Raw genomic sequence first — 18,994 nt, 5'->3', positions numbered from 1 at the left:
AATATGTCTAGCCCCATGTCAGATTTCAAAACTGAATATAAAAAAATCTGTTTGCTCTTTTGAGAAATGGATTTCAGTGCAGAATTCTGCTGGAGCAGCACTATTAACTGATTCATTTTGAAAAAAAAGTTCTTTTCCCATGACAGTATCCCTTTAAGGTCCTTATCAAAAATTTGCAGTAGAGACTTGATCAACAATATTTAAAAGAAACATCACTGAAATAGAAAGACCAGAGAATGGTGACTAAAAAGTACAATATACATGAGCAATACTGCACAAAGCTTATCCAGAAGCCTGATCTTGGTTGAACTATATCACAGATGTCTTAACTGTTCTATGTATGAAAGGGTAATTGGCATTGTTACAACTAACCTTTTGCTCTTTTGCTGGCATGTTTAGCTAACCTAATAATACCTGTATCTTTGCAGATTTTGCATTCTCTCTACCTTTGCTTTAGGTCTGAATCCCTTTCTCAGCATATTTCACTGTTCCATGCAAAGCAAGATTTTTTTTACAGCTCCTTTCTAAGTGCTAATTCGTGTACTGGATGGTCCTTAGTTCTTGCTCAGGACATCTACTACTATTCCATTCCTGGCTTCTTTAATATCCTCTATCTTCATTGCTGCCCAGCAGCTTTGATTTACACACTGTAATACCAATTGTACTGCATATTTCAAAACGTTGAAAGATGTAGTTTTGTATTTTGAAAGCATTTGGCTTACAGAAACAGAAATAACAGTTCATTTTTTAATTAATTCATTTGCTTAATATGGACTCTATGAGAGATTACCTTTTCCATAATGCAGAGCTTTCTGCATAATGGGTTTCCAGATAATGGATCTCATAACAATATTTTCTGATAATGTTATCGGGAACTGTATGAACAAGTGACAATGGAGAGGCTGTGCTAGTGATGATGTGACATTGTCAGTTAAGCTATTACTGTCCTGTGGATCTCAAGTTTATTTTCCAGTTTGTTTTCCATTACAAGCCTCCCCATTCCCTGTAATTGTGATGTGTTTCATAAATGGTTAACTCGGCAATTTAATATGACAGTTATTAGGACCTGTGATTCACTACATTACACAGTTGTAGCGTCCTGTGACACTGTAGATCTGGAGCTATTTACACGTTCATCCTATGGGGGCAATGCAGGCAATGCCCTTGAATAAAAAGGGCAAGTTGACAGCATTTTCACAACTTTAATGCATTTCCGTCAGACAGGATATGATGTAAGTGGCGTAAAAATTGTGGAGGATGTAGCTTCGTTTTAGCAGTTCATGTGGTCTGAGGTGGCAAAGTCAACTCTTTGTAATACTTTACTGAATTTGCGGGGTAACGACCATTCGCCAGAGCCTGGCGATAGAGTGAATACGAATGCTAGCAACGGTCCCGTTCACTAGCGAATTTTTGCCTAACCTGTTAGTAAACTGGCAATGTTCCTGCGGATGGGTTTTCTGGCAAAATGTTGCTTCGCCCTTTAGTGAATCTGCCCCTATGTGTTAGTCTAGTCTAAGCTAGTCAAAGGCACTGGAACCTCAGCAGTGGCGTAACTAGGTATTACTGGGCCCCACAGCAAATTATTTTTCAGGGCCCCACAGCAAATTATTTTTCAGGCCCCCAAAATGTTTAGAGGTTGACTTGTTTCTCCAATATTTATTGAAATTGTATATGAGTTAGGGCCTCATGGGGCCCTTATACCTCCTGGGCCCCCCTGCAGCCGCAGGGTCGACTTCCTCTATAGTTACGCCCCTGAACCTCAGCATACCCCCAAGATAAAGGCACATGAGCAGAAGAAGTATGGTATTGTGAGTATGCCTACTTGGAACTTCAAGTGCCCCCAGCTCTGTTGCCCGAATTTATCTGCTATAACAAAAAAATCAAGTCAATCGACATGGTGTAATCAGTAGTGATGGGCGAATTTGTGCCATTTCGGCGAAAAATTCGTGAAACGGTGCCGGCGTCTCGTTTTTGACGCCGGCACCCGTCTTTTTGATGCCGGCGCCCATTTTTGATGCTGGCGAATTTTTGCCGCGAATTTTCGCGGGCGTTTTGCGAATTTATTCACTGACGGCGAATCACGCAACTTTGCCGCAAATTCGCGCCTGGGCTACCAGGGCAAAAAGTCCCCCAGTTGCCTCCAAAACCCTAGTCTGAAATGCCTGCTCTATAGCATAAAACGCATGGATTTTATTCTGCAGTTTCATTTAGTATTTCATGTTTTGTAGGTAAAAGAAAGGGGGGATAGCTGCCCACTTAAAATTTGACATGTGTGAGTTCTGTATTTACTTTTTATTGTGTAATAGTGTGTGGGGGTGGGTGATGGAATCTGTGCTGTTTGGAACTCAAATCTGACCCAGAGGAGGCAAAATCTGAGCAAAGAGAATAGCAAAACCAAACATAGTATTTTAAAAGACATTAATAAAAGCAAACAGGCAATATCTAACCTTAAAACTGCAATATCTGCCCTAGAAGATATGGTTGATGGTATCTGTTAAGATGTAATTAATGCTCTTGAGAAAAAATATTATTTCGTTTTTTGCCATTTCATGTTAAAATCTCAGTCTATACATGTTATTATAAATATTTTCTCTTTCACACCGTATCAGTTGAAACTAGTGATGGACGAATCTGTCCCGTTTCCCTTCGCCAGAAAATTTCCGAAACGGCGAAAAAATTCACAAAACGGCAAAAAATACGTGAGACGCATCAAAGTCAATGGGCGTCAAAATAATTTTGACGCGTGACAATTTTGACAAGAGTGACAATTTTTATACGCACGGCTATTTTGTCCGAATGCGTTAAAGTCAATGGGCGCTCGAATCATTTTGATGCGCGTAAATTTTTATGTTTGCAGTGATTTTGCCTTTTGTTTGTTGTTGCGGCGAAACGTGGAAATTCCGGCAAAATACCATACCTGCTGGATTTATTCTGTACTTAGTACATTTTGTACACTATAGCAATAACTATAGAACACCACAGCGTTGTGCAATTTGTCTGCCAAACAGTAATATAGAACACAGTTTATTTCTACGCTGTTTGGCCATAAAGCATCACAGCATGACCGTGTGCTTTTCTTTTTTTAATTGTCCGAGTATAATTTCTGTTTAAAAAGAAACAGCTATAGAACACCTCAGCATTGTGAGATTTTTCTTCCAAACTGTACTATTGAACATATTACATTTTCTAGATGATGCTGTGATTTGAGCAATTTTGTGTGTTTTTTTAATATGTCCAAATAAATCAGTTTGGTTCGGTTTTAGGAAAAAAAGTAGTCTGCTGTCTCTATTTTTTGTATTGACTGCTATCGTTTCTTGACAGCATGGGTATGAAAGTTCTTTTGTTTACTTCCACATATGGCCCTGCCCCTAAAAATACTGGTTTGTGCTGTGAACAATTGTTTAACGATGATGATCTGATCGTCCCATAGAATGATGGATTTCATTGTTTCATGACTGAAACTTTTAGGGCTCTTACTGACGAGCGTTTTCACCTGCGCTCCCCTGCGTTCAGAATGCAGGTTCAGACGCAACATGCTGCATTTTTCCTGCGTTCAGTGCCTACACGCGCCTGTGTACAGCCCCATTGGAAAAAATGTAATGTGTCTATTCCTGCGCTCCCCTGCGGCTGAACGCAGAAAAACAGAACGCAGGGGAGCGCAGGAGAAAACGCTCGTCAGTAAGAGCCCTTAAACTTGTCTGATTGATAGTTGTGGCGATTTTTTCGGAACGACACAATCGTTACTGTAACGACAAGTAGACGATTTTATCGGATTGTACTAAAATCGCTCGTTTCACACAACAAAATTTGTCTTGTATGATGACCTTTAATGTTTTTTGAAATGTATTTTTTAAATATCAGTAGGGGCAAATTTACTAAAGCGTGAAGTGGCTAACGCTAGCGCAAATTCGCCACTTCGCGCTTTAGTAAATTTGCCCCTATGTCGTAACTGAGATTTAAAAAATAAGTTTCAAAAACATTAAAGGTTTACTAACGGGCCTTGGCGTAAATTTGCTAGCGAAGTGGACCTACTCTAGCGCTACTTCGCACCCTTACGCCAGGCGAAGTTGCGCTGTGGCGAAGGGACGTAACTATGCTAATTCACTAACTCTTGCGCCAGACTTGCCTTCGCCAACTGAGACCAGGGGAAGTGCAATAGAGTAGATAGGGATTGATTCAAAAAAAGTTGAAATTTTTTCTAAGTCCCAAAAAAATGCTAGCGTCTTTTCCTTTTTTAAGGGTGATAAGCTGAAAAAGATCGTACATTTTTTTGGGGTACCCTCCTTCCCCCCCTACATTTCCTAATGGCACCTAAACTATACAGTTGGCAAATGTATAGGGCAAAATAACAACTCTATTTTATTTTATGAAGCTTTCCCAGCCTTGTGTAGTGTAATGTATTAGCTGCAACATATACGTCCATTGTACTTTATGCAAATTAGGCATCGCTAGCGTTACTTCGCTTTGCTTGACGAATGAACGCTAGCGCAACTTCGCTACCGTTCGCCTCCCTGATCGCAACTTCGCATTTTAGTGAATTTGCGTAGCGCTGGAGAAACTACGCCTGGCGAAGTGCGGCGGAGTGTGGTGAAGCTGTCGCCGGCGCAACTTCGGATCTTAGTGAATTTGCCCCATAACATGTTTAGTGGTTGTATTGTAACAGAATGTGTTGTTTGGAGTTGGGTTAAACCTGTACTAAGAAATCAAAGTGCAGTTCTGTTTGCGTAGTATTGATCAATATTTTGTCTGCAAACATTTGCTTATGATTACCTTGTCTTTGTTTTTTTTTAGCTCCAGGACTTATAAATGTTGCAATTTAAAAGGCTTGTTACTTTTGTCACTATCTTATTTGGAAATGGGTGTCCTCAATTTTTATCTGTCTCTGTCATGTCTCTTAGCAGTCACCCATGGCAGCCCCTCTGACTGTGTTGGGGAACCTCAAGGGGTCCTGCCAGACCCTGCAACGGTAAGAATGCAAGATACTGTATATTGTATGCAAATAATAAATATTAAAAAAAAATGTATATATATTTATATAAAATTTGCAATTTATGGATTTCAAAGTTGTGTATCTATTCCAAGATCACTACGACATTTATACATACCGTGTAAGAGCCTTAGGAAAACCTATAGTAATCAAAAGGTAAAATAGAGAGGACTTGCACAGAATTTGTATGGGATGTTTAGAAGCATATTTATCAAAATGATGATAGAAAAACAAAAGTGAGAGTTCGGAAATTGATAAATCTGCTCCTACAAACCTCAACGTGAATTGAGAACTGTGAAATTTACATTTGGTTAATTGTGATAAGCTTTTATTTAAATAATTGTGCTCTTAGGGGTCAGTTTAACTATTGCTTATTTATGTACATTTTTAGGAAGGATCTATCCTTTTTATTACCCCATTGACATATTACCATTTTTTAATACCTGGGGGTAAAGTTCATTGCAGCCAAATACATTTTTTAAAAAGTGTTTTTTTCAGAGGCAGATTTTAGACAAAAGTAAAAACTCATCTATTTTACAGTTTACAGGAATGGCAAGATTAAAATACTTCAGGACTTAAAGGGTTAAATGATTTTTCAAGAAAGTGAATTTCACAATGGAGCACTTTCATATTTGGTTTCATTGCCCCTCTCATGCTTACAAGCTATTGACTCTCTAAATGGATACAAAAAATGTTGGGTTCCATAGCAGTAGGGCAAAAGTATCCAGTTGCAGCATGAGAAGATTTATTTACCTGCACATTTTTATTTACCATACCATGTCAGCCCCCTAAAGCTGCCGCCCTAGGTATGGGCCCTCGAGTGCCTGTATATTAAATATGGCCCTGACTTGAATAAGAAAATAAGCAGAAGTTGCCGTACACATACACATATTGTCATCAGATATCAGGTTTTGTACAACATTCTGTTTGTATGTATTGAGCAAACTATATGAACAAATATTGTTGTGCCATGAATTGTGGTTATTGTAGCAATTGGACAGGTTTTAAAATTGTAGCAGTGTTACATCATCCGAAAAAATCTGTATGGGGCCAATTCACCAAGTTCGAGTGAAGGATTCGAAGTAAAAAAACTTTTGGGCTACTTCGACCATCGAATGGGCTACTTCGACCTTCGACTTTGACTACGACTTCGAATCGAAGGATTTGAACTAAAAATTGTTCGACTATTCGACCATTCAATAGTCGAAGCACTGTCTCTTTAAGAAAAAACTTCGACCCCCTAGTTCGCCATCTAAAACCTACCGAACTCAATGTTAGCCTATGGGGAAGGTCCTTAGTCTTTCCTAAGTTTTTTCGGTCGAAGGATAATCCTTCGTTCGTTGGATTAAAATCCTTCGAATCGTTCGATTCAAGGATTTAATCGTTTGATCAAAGGATTATTCCTTCGATCGTTCGATCGAACTATTTGCGCTAAAATCCTTCGACTTCGATATTCAAAGTCGAAGGATTTTAATTCCCAGTCGAATATCGAGGGTTAATTAACCCTTGATATTCGACCCTTGATGAATTTGCCCCTATGTGTTAAATGCATGGATGATCCATCTGATGACTTTGATCTATCTATTTGTGCTATTAATAAGATAGTCATCATTTATTATTCGGTATACCAAATGATCAGTCTTATGACTTTTGTCTGGTATACAACATGACAAGGGGGAAATTAAACTGTCACTTTAAATAATTAGATGCAGAAACCTATTCTCCAATGGTATGTTGCCACTTCCACTTAAAAGCCTCCAGGGTGGTTTTTCTCCAGTACAACTTAATTTTTATTCTCTAAGCTCTGTATTAATTTTCTTATAGAAAGATTTTTTGCATATATTTAAACTCATCAACTCTCTGTTGAATGCTTGTATTCCCTCCTATTATTCTTCCCTGGGTGTGGAATGCCTATCTATTCCATAGTGCTTTCTCCCTGTCTAGTATTGAGCGAGTTGGGCATGTCAGGAACTATGAAGGCGAGCACCAGGTGTGCAGATGGTTTATGGGTCACATTTCAAACAGGGTCCCCCCCCCTATACTGGCTGATCCCTCCCATGTATCAGAGTCATTACAGTAGAGTCAGGTCAGGTATAAAGTAAAAGACAACTTTGGGGATTAGAGTGGTTTTTTTTCAGACTTTTCACTATCACAGTCCCATTAATATACCCATCCCAGTTCCAACATGATGGGAAGCGCCCACCACTCTTATGTTTGTATGTTGTTGAGCCATGTAATTTCCTAGTCTTTAGGGTGCACCTTTGTCCTTTGCCTGATTTCTCCTTGTCCTCGCCCTTCATATGTCTTATTTATTCAGCCATTATACTCTTCCTGGGTGCCTTTATTCTGCCTACCTCCCCTTTACCGGCAAGTGTTACCTCTACCTTGGATGATTATAACAGGATATACCTGCCCATTCCTTCTTGTCCTGCACCATAACATTTATTCACACCATACTTTCCACTTTGTAAAAAAAAACAACCAGAATGTGATGTATGTGTGGATGAAGGGACACTAATAATTTAATGTGTAATTTTCATTTGCAGGTATCTGGATTGTGGAACTTATTTGCAGTTTCTCTTAGTCCAAATTCTAAGTATCAGACTGATGAAATAGCCTATGTCTACGCAAAGGTTTCATTCAATGAAACTGCATCGTCTGTTGCTGTCTTCTCCAATCCGTAAGTATTCACATTTTATTAACTAAAACCTCTACACATAGCTGGGTTAATTTACAATAAATACAAGCTGTACCACTTGCAGCCCATAGCGCTTGCAGTCCTGCTCATGGTTTGTGCTGCCACACTTTGCATCTTCTAACGTGCTGACAGACACAACGGTTAGCTCCATTGTTGGACCACTTAATTGCAACTATACATACATTTGGGGAGGGAGCTGAGAACAGAGTGCAAAGACAACTTCAGGACAATTAAAAATTGGATAATGTATCTCACACTATGAATAATGAGTTCCCTGACCAAGGCAATTGCATTGAATTAACCTAAAACTTCTAGTATTGTTTTATTTACTTCTAGCAGGCTTCCAGGTTGCGCGAGGGAGTAAAAATAAAGACACACTAGGGGGGAAATTCACTAAAGGGTGAAGCGACTAACGTTAGCGAAAATTCGCCAGCGTGCCATCATTTTGGGCTGATTTACTAACGGGCGCATGCGTAAATTCGCTAGAGAAGGAGATAGACTCTAGAGTTACTTCGCACTCTATTGCCAGGCGAATTTTCGCTCTGGTGAATGGACGTAACAATGCAAATTCACTAAGATGAGGATTTTAATGAACGTTACCTCTTGTGCCAGACTTGCCTTCACCACCTCAGACCAGGTGAAGTGTAATGGAATACTGTAGATAGAAGTTCCTCAAAAAAAAATTGAAAATTCCCAAAAAGTCCCAAAAAACACTGGCGACTTTTCAGTTTTTCAGGGTGATAGACTGCAAAAGATAGTAAATTTTTTTTAGGGTACCCGGCTTCCCCCCTACATTTCCTAACATACGGCACATAAACTATACACTGGGCTCATGTGTAGGGCAATATAACAACTCTATTTTATTTTATTAAGGTTTCCCGGGCTTGTGTAATGTAATGTATTGGCTGCAAAATATACGTCCATTCAACTTTAACTTCCCGCCGTATGCAAATTAACAAACGCTAGCGCAACTTTGCTTTGCTTGCCGAATTAACACTAGCGGAACTTTGCCATCGTTCAGCGCCCTGGATGCAACTTCGCATTTTAGTGAATTAGCATCGCCCTGGCGAATCTTTGCCTGGCAAAATGTGGCGATGTGAGTGAAGCCGTCACTGGCGAATTTCCGGAGGTTAGTGAATTTGCCCCATGGAGAGTAGAATAGATAAATAAGCTGACTAGAGTAGCGAGAAAGAAAGAGAAACAGAAGGGAGAAATTATATCAGGAAAAAAACCCCGAAACATTCAAGACCCTGGAAAACATTATGGGTAAATGAAATACTTGCAACAGGGTAATGTTGCGTTCCCATCATGTATGATTTAGTGGGGTGCTGGTTAAATAAATGCACGGGGTGAAGCTTACATAGAAATTCTTCATATAAATGGAAAAGAATAGGAGAAAATAAGAGCTGAATTGAGACCATCTTGGATGTATAATACAAGCGTAGGGGTGATAAATTGAACAAAGTAAAAATAGTCATTCAGTCATAATGAGTCCCATTCCAGTAGAGGTTACAATCTTAGGTGTTTGAGGCACAGGAAAAAAAATAACTTGCAAAAGGCCAGAAGAGACTAATATTGTTATCACCAGTATTTTAACCCATTCTTTACTGAGTCCTATAAGTTAATCACTTAGAAAGCCATGTCAGGCAACAATTTAGTAAGTAAATTATTTAAATTCTTCTTTATTGATTATTTATTTTATTTTATTTATTGATGTGTTCTTTATTTGGCCAGAAAAGTGTTGCATTGTCTCAATCATCTCAAAGAGCAGTACCCTCTAGTGTGTTCAGTATTTATAATACAATGTTATCAGGTCAAACATTGGACATTGCATATACTGTTGGTGATTTGTTCTCATTTTAATGGATCTCAAGGATTTGCATGCATCTGGTTCTGTGAATCTCAGTGTAGGTTCCTATACGATATATATGTCTATATCTATATCTATATCTATGTATTGAATAAAGTACCACGAGGCCGAAGGCCGAGTGTTTTTATACAGGTCATGGAACTCCGAGGTAACTTCTAATATCCTCATATTTTACAACTGGGGGTACTTTATTTATTATAATACACACATTTCAGTGAGTCATGTGACAGAAATGACATCAGAACTCCCCGTTTATAACTGATGACATCAGAACTCACTGTTAATAAGGATATAATTTACAAGATATTCATGGCTTTTCTGAAATATATATATATATATATATATATATATATATATATATATATATATATATATATATATATATCCATCGAATAAGCACTCTCAGGTTTTACGAATACTTAAAATTTTTTTTATTAAACCACAGACTGACGTTTCGGACCTACTCTTGGGCCTTTTTCAAAGTGTCTAATGAAGACCCAAGAGTAGGGCCGAAACGTCAGTCCGGGGTTTAATAAAAACATTTTTAAATATTCGTAAGACCTGAGACTGCGGATCTTATTCGATGGATAGAGATTTAAAGGGATACTGTCATGGGAAAAAAACTTTTTTTCAAAGTGAATCAGTTAATAGTGCTGCTCCAGCAGAATTCTGCACTGAAATCCATTTCTCAAAAGAGCAAACAGATTTTTTTATATTCAATTTTGAAATCTGACATGGTGCTAGACATATTGTCAATTTCCCAGCTGCCCCAAGTCATGTGACTTGTGCTCTGATAAACTTCAATCACTCTTTACTGCTGTACTGCAAGTTGGAGTGATATCACCCCCTCCCTTCCCCCCCCAGCAGCCAAACAAAAGAACAATGGGAAGGTAACCAGATAGCAGCTCCCTAACACAAGATAACAGCTGTCTGGTAGATCTAAGAACAACACTCAATAGTAAAAACCCATGTCCCATTGAGACACATTCAGTTACATTGAGAAGGAAAAACAGCAGCCTGCCAGAAAGCATTTCTCTACTAAAGTGCAGGCACAGCCCACATGACTGGGGGCAGCTGGGAAATTGACAAAATGTCTAGCCCCATTTCAGATTTCAAAATTGAATATAAAAAAATCAGTTTGCTGTTTGAGAAATGGATTTCAGCGCAAAATTCTGCTGGAGTAGCACTATTAACTGATGTGTTTTGAAAAACGGCTAAAGTTTGGAAGCCGAAACGTTGAAGAAATAAATCACAGCCTTTGCTGCTTTTTCATGAAAGTCCTGTGAGTGCGGGTTGTGTTTGAGACATATAGAGAGAGAGAGAGAGAGAGAGAGAGAGAGAGAGAGAGAGGGAAAGAGTGAGCAAAGGAATCCGCACTCACAGGTCTTTTGTGAAGAAAAAAATGGGTTTATTCTAGTAGTATGAAAATATTTCATGTTGCACACTTATCACAATTACCTCTTCTCTATTAATTAAAAATTACAGAATGTCAGACACCAATGGACAACTCTTTCAACATGAAAGAATACCAGGAACTCAGACCTATAAATACATACCCACAGAGGGTAAGATCAGAATTCTAATTATTATATTGTATTACTCTGATCATATTTATAATGATACACTTTTCAGTGGCGGTGGGTAAGTAAAATTCAGATGCTAATTCAGCAGGTGACTGGGTGAGAGGGGAACAAATCAGGGTGAAGCCCGAATAATTAGGGTGAGTCAGCAGGTTGTCTGCAGGAGTTTTGTGGGTTAGAGTATGCACTATAGAGCCACATCATTTACCCATAAAAACAGATAATGGAAGATAGTACATAACAAAAAATTAACAAATTCAATTTAAAATAAAAACATGATGGGACCACACAAAATTCACCATCTTCCACGTATACCTGTTTGCATCCCTCATTACTACCCAGAGACAGTGGTGTAACTACCGGGGGAGCAGGGGGTGCGATTGGGCCAGGGCCCGCACCCCTCAGGGCCCCCAGGTAGATCGCGCGCCACTGAGTTCTTTACTAATTGCGGCTATACGGAGGGGGTGGGGGCCCGGCTACACGACGCGCGCCAGGGCCCGCCCCCCTGTAGTTGCGCTACTGCCCAGAGAGCTTACTGCCCATGGAGATACTAGAGCCTGCTGCTGTTTTTTATATTGCATTGGTCTTGAGAAGTTTAATATTGTGTTTCACGCTGATATAAAACCCTATTCTAGTCCTCTATAGTTGATACACCCACATACTAAAACAGAAAATCAGTGTTACATCTCATTAAAGAGCAGTTGTAACTGGATGTATGTCATTTTCCTTTTACCCATTGCACTGTACAGTTTTTATTATCTATTTTCTACATTTTCATAAGTGGAAAATTATTATTTACACAGAATTTCGCTAAATGATGTCTTTTTCTAGCTCTCGAAGATGTTTATACTACCACAGTATTCCAGCCACATCCAGACATTCTGATATGCTATGAGCGATTGAATAATGAAATAAATGGAGCATATCTACACAGTAAGTATTTAGATTGGGCACCTAAACAGAGGGTAAATGCACTTTATATTAAAACCCTCTACACTCTAATATTGCTAATTAGTTATAGTGCCATAAAGCTGCTGAAATTACATCAGAATTAAACATATTAAAAACAAATGCCTCAATGCTAAGGATTTGCCTAGTTTAACCATTTTCGTATTATAGACTGTGGAATGAACAGTGCTGACACGTTCCAAGTTATATGTAACCCTATGGAAAAAGGGTTAATTACAATCAATTTGCAATCAGTGAAGCCCTATGCGTTTAAGTGTCTTCCATTCATCAGGTAAAAGGGGTAAATTGCTGTTCATTTGCTTCAGGGTAGTAAAGTAAGAAACAAGCAACCCCTGTTTACCTGCAGAAAGCAAAGCCAATGCAATCTTGGATCTTGTTAGAGACAATAAAAACTCAAGAAATGGAACAGTAATGTGGTTCCCAAATAAAGTTTGTGGGACTTGACTTACAGTGAATAAGATGCAAAGCCCAAATTTCAGAAGTGGAAACTACTTTGAGACCCTTTAAGATCTGGAACTATGGGAAGCAGAATGCCTACACATGCCTAGGGCGAAAAGGTGGAGGGGCACCAGACACGTACCTCTTCTGACATCTTCCCCTAGTTCGGCTAGAAGCTGTGGCAGTTCATGCGGTGTGCGTCTTGGGAGCTTACACTGTTTCACGCATGTGCACCCGTGCTTCCTTGGCACTATTTTGCACATGCGTACTCGCGATTCATCTCCGCTTGTGCACTTCAGCGTATGTGCGAGTGGTGGAGGCGACATAGTCGGCCGGGTTGCCTATGGGCGCCCGGCCGACTTGGCCCTGCACTGAACCCTTTACAGTTGTCCTACTTTGGCAAACCCTGCATATTGTTGTTCAGTTAAAGGAACAGTAACACCAAAAGATTAAAGTGTTTTTAAGTAATGAAAATATCATGTAGTGTTGCCCTGCACTGGTAAAACTGATCTGTTTTTGAAACTGAAAAAAGTCTATATGGCACAGGTTAAATAGTGGATAACGGATAACACCATTATGTTCTACAGAGCTAATCTGCTGTGTAACCTGAGCATTTTCTCCTTTGAATGGCTGCCCCCATTGCTACACAGCAGCTTATTTATATAAACAATAGTAGTGTTTCTGAAGCAAACACAGCAGTTTAACTAGTGCAAGGCAACACTGCCTTATATTTTTATTACTTTGAAAAATTTCATTTTTTGATGTTACTGGTCCTTTAATTCTTATGCCAGACATTATGGGGCACATTTACTATTGGTCGAATATCGAGAGTTAATTAACCCTCGATATTCGACCGTCTAAGTAAAATCCTTTGACTTCGAATATCGAAGTCGAAGGATTTACCCCTTTACCAAAATTGTTCGATCGAACGATTAAATCCTTGGTATCGAACGAATCAAAAAAAACTAAGAAAGTCTATGGGGACCTTCCCCATAGGCTAACATTGGTGCTCGGTAAGTTTTAGGTGGTGAAGTAGGTGGTCGAAGTTTTTTTTAAAGAGACAGTACTTCGACTATCGAATGGTCGAATAGTCAAATGAGTTTTACTTCAAATCGTTCGATTCAAATTCGTAGTCGAAGGTCGAAGTAGCCAATTCGATGGTCGAAATAGCCAAAAAAATACTTCGAAATTCGAAGTATTTTTTATTCTAATCCTTCACTCGAGTAAGTAAATGTGCCCCCTATCAGAAGCACATAAGTCAACTCTTTGCTAAATCTTTGGGTATACCAATATCAACATTCACAAAGATTAACTGAATGTAATGTTAAAGAGTCAAGTGTAAAGCTGTGTAAGTGTAATATGTAAATAAACTGGAAAATAATGGTAGACGCCCAATATAATAGCACAGTTATTTACTTAATGTTAAATATTTTTTACAAGGTCAATCAGCAACCGGATCTTTTTATCCAAACACATTAGACAACTTTTAGGGCTCTTACACATGAGCGTTCTGACCTGCGCTCCCCTGCGTTCCGTTTTTTGGCGTTCAGCCGCAGGGAAGCGCAGGAATAGACGCAAGTCATAATTTGAAATAGGGCTGTACTCACTCAGGCGCATGTAGGCGCCGAACGCAGGAAAAATGCAGCATGTTGCGTCTGAACCTGCGTTCGGCGCCTACACGCGCCTGAGTGAGTACAGCCCCATTTCAAATAATGACTTGCGTCTATTCCTGCGCTCCCCTGCGGCTGAACGCCAAAAAACGGAACGCAGGGGAGCGCAGGTCAGAACGCTCATGTGTAAGAGCCCTTAAGCTGTTGATTAGAGTGATATAATGTCAGGTGGCTGCTTTTGTATCTCAGAACAAATCTCCCACATGGAAATAAGACTCAGTAACTTTATAAAATGTTCTTTTTCTAGGTAGAGCAGCATCAATCCCAAAAGAAGTGCTGGATAATTTTTTTGAGTGGAGCAAATGCAACGATCTGATTAATATTACAGTGTATAATCACACTCTCAATGACGGTATGTGCAGAATTTAGTTTTGTTACACAGACATTAAACATCCCATAATGACTGTACATTTTAATTAATTTACCAAACTACCAGCACTGCATGTGACTACATTTCTCTCCATTTTAGCCCAAGAATGTTATGGCCTTTTTGAACACTCAGAAGATTTAAAGGATATAGAGGTTTGTTCTTTTTTTTTTTTTCTTTAAATCTCTGCTGGTAAAAATGTTCTTAAAGAAACAAAAAGGCAAGATCGAAATGTTGATTCACATCACTTGCTGTGGGCTGCTGTCAGTCGTATAAGCCTAGATACTGCCATACATATATTTATTCACCATGTAACTTAACTTTTTAGCCCTTAACCAAGGAAACTTAATATAACTAGTGATGGGCAAATCTCACCCGTCATTTTTCAAACTGTACTACGGGTGTTTTTTCACTGCGAAACACAGCTAAATATTTTATCCATGACTATAACTGCTTGGGTATTATTTATCATTACCTGGATATATCTATATATCTACATTGCAGCCGAATTAGTCATTAATATTCAAATTAAATGGCAGTTGCCAAACCAATGCATTCCATATCAGAATTTAATTACTGGCCCTGTAGCATCAGCTTTTATAACAGATGAAGCTTTTTTTTCTGCTTGATGATTTCTGACAACCCCTAAGCTTTGCTTTTAATCAGCTGCCCAGAGCCCACCGAGTATGTGCAGAGTCACTGACACTTAAGGAGAACTAAAGCTTAACTAAAAAAGGAGGCTAGAAATGTTGTACATTATGTTTTGGGCTTTTATACCAGCCCAAGGCAACCACAGCCCTTTAGCAGTAAAGATCATTGTCTCTAAAGATGCCCCAGTAGCTCCCCATCTTCTTTTCTGCTGATTCACTGCACATGCTCTGTGCTGCTGTCACTTACTGAGCTTAGGGACCCACTCACAATATACAGTACAAATAGAATAGAAATGTCACAATATAAAGCTGATTAGTAATAAATACAGATAATTACTACATGGCAGCACAGAAACCAGTGCAATTAGCATCAGAGAAGTATAATAATCAGCCCTGTAGCATCAGCTTATATTAATGGCCAACCTCATTTTCTGCTTGATAATTTGTGACGAGCCCTAAGCTTAGCTTCTCAACAGCTGCTCAGAGCCCACTGAGCATGTGAGTGTCACAGACACTTTCCAAGATGGTGACCCCCTGTGACAAATTTGAAGTCCTGGATCATTGCTGCTATTGAGAAGCTGAAACTTTAGGCAGGTGCAATAAGTTCAGTTTATAACATATGGCATTTTTAGCCATATTCATTTTTAGGGTTTAGTTCTCCTTTAAAATATGGTCTAGCAAAATTGTGCTGAGCTCCTACTGAATCTCTCTGCTGGTACAGTAAGTTCAGTACAGGTATATGAAATCCAGCCTGTCTAAAATATATGTCCAAATATAAATGACATATTTCGCTACTAGAAGAAATGCCCCAATCAACATTACCATCCATTCAATAAAAGATACATTTAATACTAAATTCATATTCCTCTCTCTTTTTTCTCTTCTCATCATAACAGGGATGTGAAACATGGGGGCTTGTTGCCAAAGCTTCAAACTATGCCGACCGAAATTACCATATCAGACTGCTGTACTCGGCTAAACTGGAGCTCTGTAAAACAGAAGAAGCGTATACATTCAAAGAAATCCAGATTGCGTAAGTTATAAATACACTGATTACTATACTTTTGTATTTCTGCTTCACATACTTACATTTTTATTACACTCACTGATGATTAGTGATGGGCGAATAAAAATTTGCGGTGGTCATAAAATCCGCCAAGTCAAAAAAAATTTGGACGTGCGTCAGAATAGTCACGCACATCAAAATTGTCACGCGTCAAAATTATTTGGACGCCATTGACAAAATAGGTGTGTGTATAAAAATTATTTCAGTTGTCTTAGTTGACGCGAGTCAAAATAATTTTGACACCCATTAAATTCAATGCGTTTCACAAATTTTTCGACATTTTGAGAATTTTGTGGGAAATTCACAAATTTTATTTTCAAAACCCATCTATTTTGTCATTATAGAGGGGACGAGAAGATCTTGATGGAGCTGAAATTTGAGAACAGAACGACTGGAGGTGAGTATAATGTATTATTATATATTACTACCGGTACTGAAAATTAAGGATTCTATGAAATCAGTCTGTTTTAACATTATGCCCTACTTATCTCTTCTAGATAAACTGAAGTTGCAATCATTTAAGACTGGGACAGATATGCTGCTTCTGGGGGTTCAAAATGAAAAACAGAGCACTTTATTTCTTGCTTGTAAGTATCTACCTTGTAATAGAGGGTATTCAACCTACCAGTGTTGGACTGGGACACCAGGGGCCTACCTGAAAACCTTAGATCAGGGTCACACTCTCAGTACTAATATTCCGCCTCTCCTTACTCAACCGCTATTCTCTCTATTCTCTCTAGTCTCATTTCTTTACCTACTATAATCTATTATTCCATCCAGTGTCGGACGGAGACACTAGGGGCCCACCCAAAAACCTTTGACTAGGGGCCCACCAATTAATCTTAGACCAGGGGCCCACTCTTAGTACTATTATTCTTCCTCTCCTCACTCAACGTCTATTCTCCTAGTCTCTCTTCTTTACATACTATAATCTATTATTCCATCTATTTAGCCACTTTGTTCTCATAGAAATAGGGAATGGCCATGAAATAGGCCACATGTCTAGCAGTATCAGGGCCCACTGATACCTTGGCCCACCGGGAATTTTCCAGGTATCCCGGTGGGCCAGTCCAACACTGATTCCATCTATTTAGCCTTTTTGTGCTCATAGAAATAGGGAATGGCCATGAAATAGACCAAATGTTTAGCAGCACTAGGGCCCACTGACACCTGGGCCCACCGGGAGTTTTCCTGGTATCCCTGTGGGCCAATCCGACACTGCAACCTAACCTAACTGAATTTACACTGCCTGTCCTGACCCCTTGCCTGCTTTTGACTTAACCCTGTCTAAACCCTTATCTGTACTATATTTTGCATCAAACAATACAGTGTTCAGGTTTTACCAATGCCGGGGGGGCCCAAAAGGGCATCTGCGAAGACTGGTCCCAGCAGTTCTCTCCTACTCACTAAAGGGTGTGATTTTTCTAGCAGTTCCCAGGGTTCCTGCCTCACTGATTGTGACATATATAAATAGTGATAGGCACATGTTTATCTAAGTTTCTTACCAACAAGTCAAATAAGGGATTTTTTTTATTGGTCACGATGGAGCTCATTCTGAAAGGGAATTGGGAAATCCTGAAAGATTCAAAGCATGATCAACAAAAAATTTATCAATAAATAGAATTTTACTGACAGTTAGGAACAGCCTTAAACAGACAGATTACAAAACTTCATACCTGTGTCAATTCATCAGAATGTTTTCTCCTGCTTTGAGTGGTTGAACATGATTCTGCTCAGCACTTCTGCTCCTTAATGCCCTTCTGGATCTATAACCTCAAGCAAGCTGAGACTTTATTGTTAAATTGCAGTTATTGTAATTGTCCAGCAGTCATTGCATTTCAGTGATCAGTTGAGCATATCTGGACAGATTAGGATGGGGTTGTGAGTTATCTGCCAGAAGACAGTAATTGGATTTCCGTGTATATAGTTGCATTTTGGTTTCACTTGGCACAAGGCTATATTTAACAAGACATAGGCACAGTGCCTATCCCAAAAGTGAAGGGGTCTGGGAAGCCCAGCAGCGGATAGGGAACAATCGTATTCACTGGCCAATCAGAGGATGGCATAAGAAGAAGAAGAAGACTGAGGCCTGACCAATTGCTGTTACAGATTTTTTTTCTTTCAATTGTAATTACTGGTAAGCAGTAGTTAATTGGTTCACACTACCTTCCCTGACTGGGAATATAAACTCTTTATATCCTTTAAAATGTGTTTTATTTGCCCATCAACTGCATTTCTAATTTTATATCACATATCCACATTTCTTTGTTGCAGCTAAAACATCCAAAGTAAAGCAGACTATTTTAGATGAATTTGCGATGGAAGCTCACTGTTTTGAAGCAACTTTTACTTACCTAGTTCCTGGGAGCAAAGAGGAAGAGAGTCATGCTGAAAACCAATAAAAAATTTGAGATCCATGTGAATCTCACAAGAAAAATGTTGTGCATTTGCTGTTCACAAACAAGGAGAGACAGCTATTTATTAAGCTATTCCAGCTCATTTTCAAAAAGTGACACAGATACTTGTTCTAATTGCTAAGAAAGGGTTCTGGTGTATTACTTCTGCATACACTATTTCTATAATAATATGGTGGTGATTTGTCATGGTTCTATACATTTTACAGAGTGATAGTAATACATAGAAACATAGTAAGTTAGGTTGAAAAAAAGACACGCGTCCATCAAGTTCAACCTTTTAAC

At 39.0% G+C, this 18,994-nt stretch overlaps 1 protein-coding gene across 2 annotated transcripts; it reads left to right on the top strand.

Annotated features, from left to right (window-relative positions):
- Positions 1-4,832: 4,832 nt before the first annotated feature.
- LOC121397774 lies at positions 4,833-18,732 on the top strand. 2 transcript variants are annotated; one of them, XM_041575262.1, is made up of 10 exons: positions 4,835-4,966; positions 7,534-7,667; positions 11,041-11,120; positions 11,967-12,068; positions 14,460-14,564; positions 14,682-14,734; positions 16,126-16,262; positions 16,640-16,692; positions 16,793-16,882; positions 18,570-18,732. In XM_041575262.1, exons 1-10 carry the CDS (start codon positions 4,856-4,858, stop codon positions 18,695-18,697), a joined length of 993 nt encoding a protein of 330 aa, XP_041431196.1. In that variant the 5' UTR covers positions 4,835-4,855; the 3' UTR covers positions 18,698-18,732. The 2 variants fall into 2 exon arrangements, with proteins under 2 accessions (XP_041431197.1, XP_041431196.1); XM_041575263.1 differs by lacking the exon at positions 14,460-14,564 and having other exon boundaries at positions 4,833-4,966.
- Positions 18,733-18,994: the final 262 nt, after the last annotated feature.

The sequence above is a fragment of the Xenopus laevis genome, chromosome 8S (genome assembly GCF_017654675.1).
Source record: "Xenopus laevis strain J_2021 chromosome 8S, Xenopus_laevis_v10.1, whole genome shotgun sequence".
NCBI classification, from domain to species: Eukaryota; Metazoa; Chordata; class Amphibia; order Anura; family Pipidae; genus Xenopus; species Xenopus laevis.
This window is presented reverse-complemented; position numbering and strand designations above follow the sequence as displayed.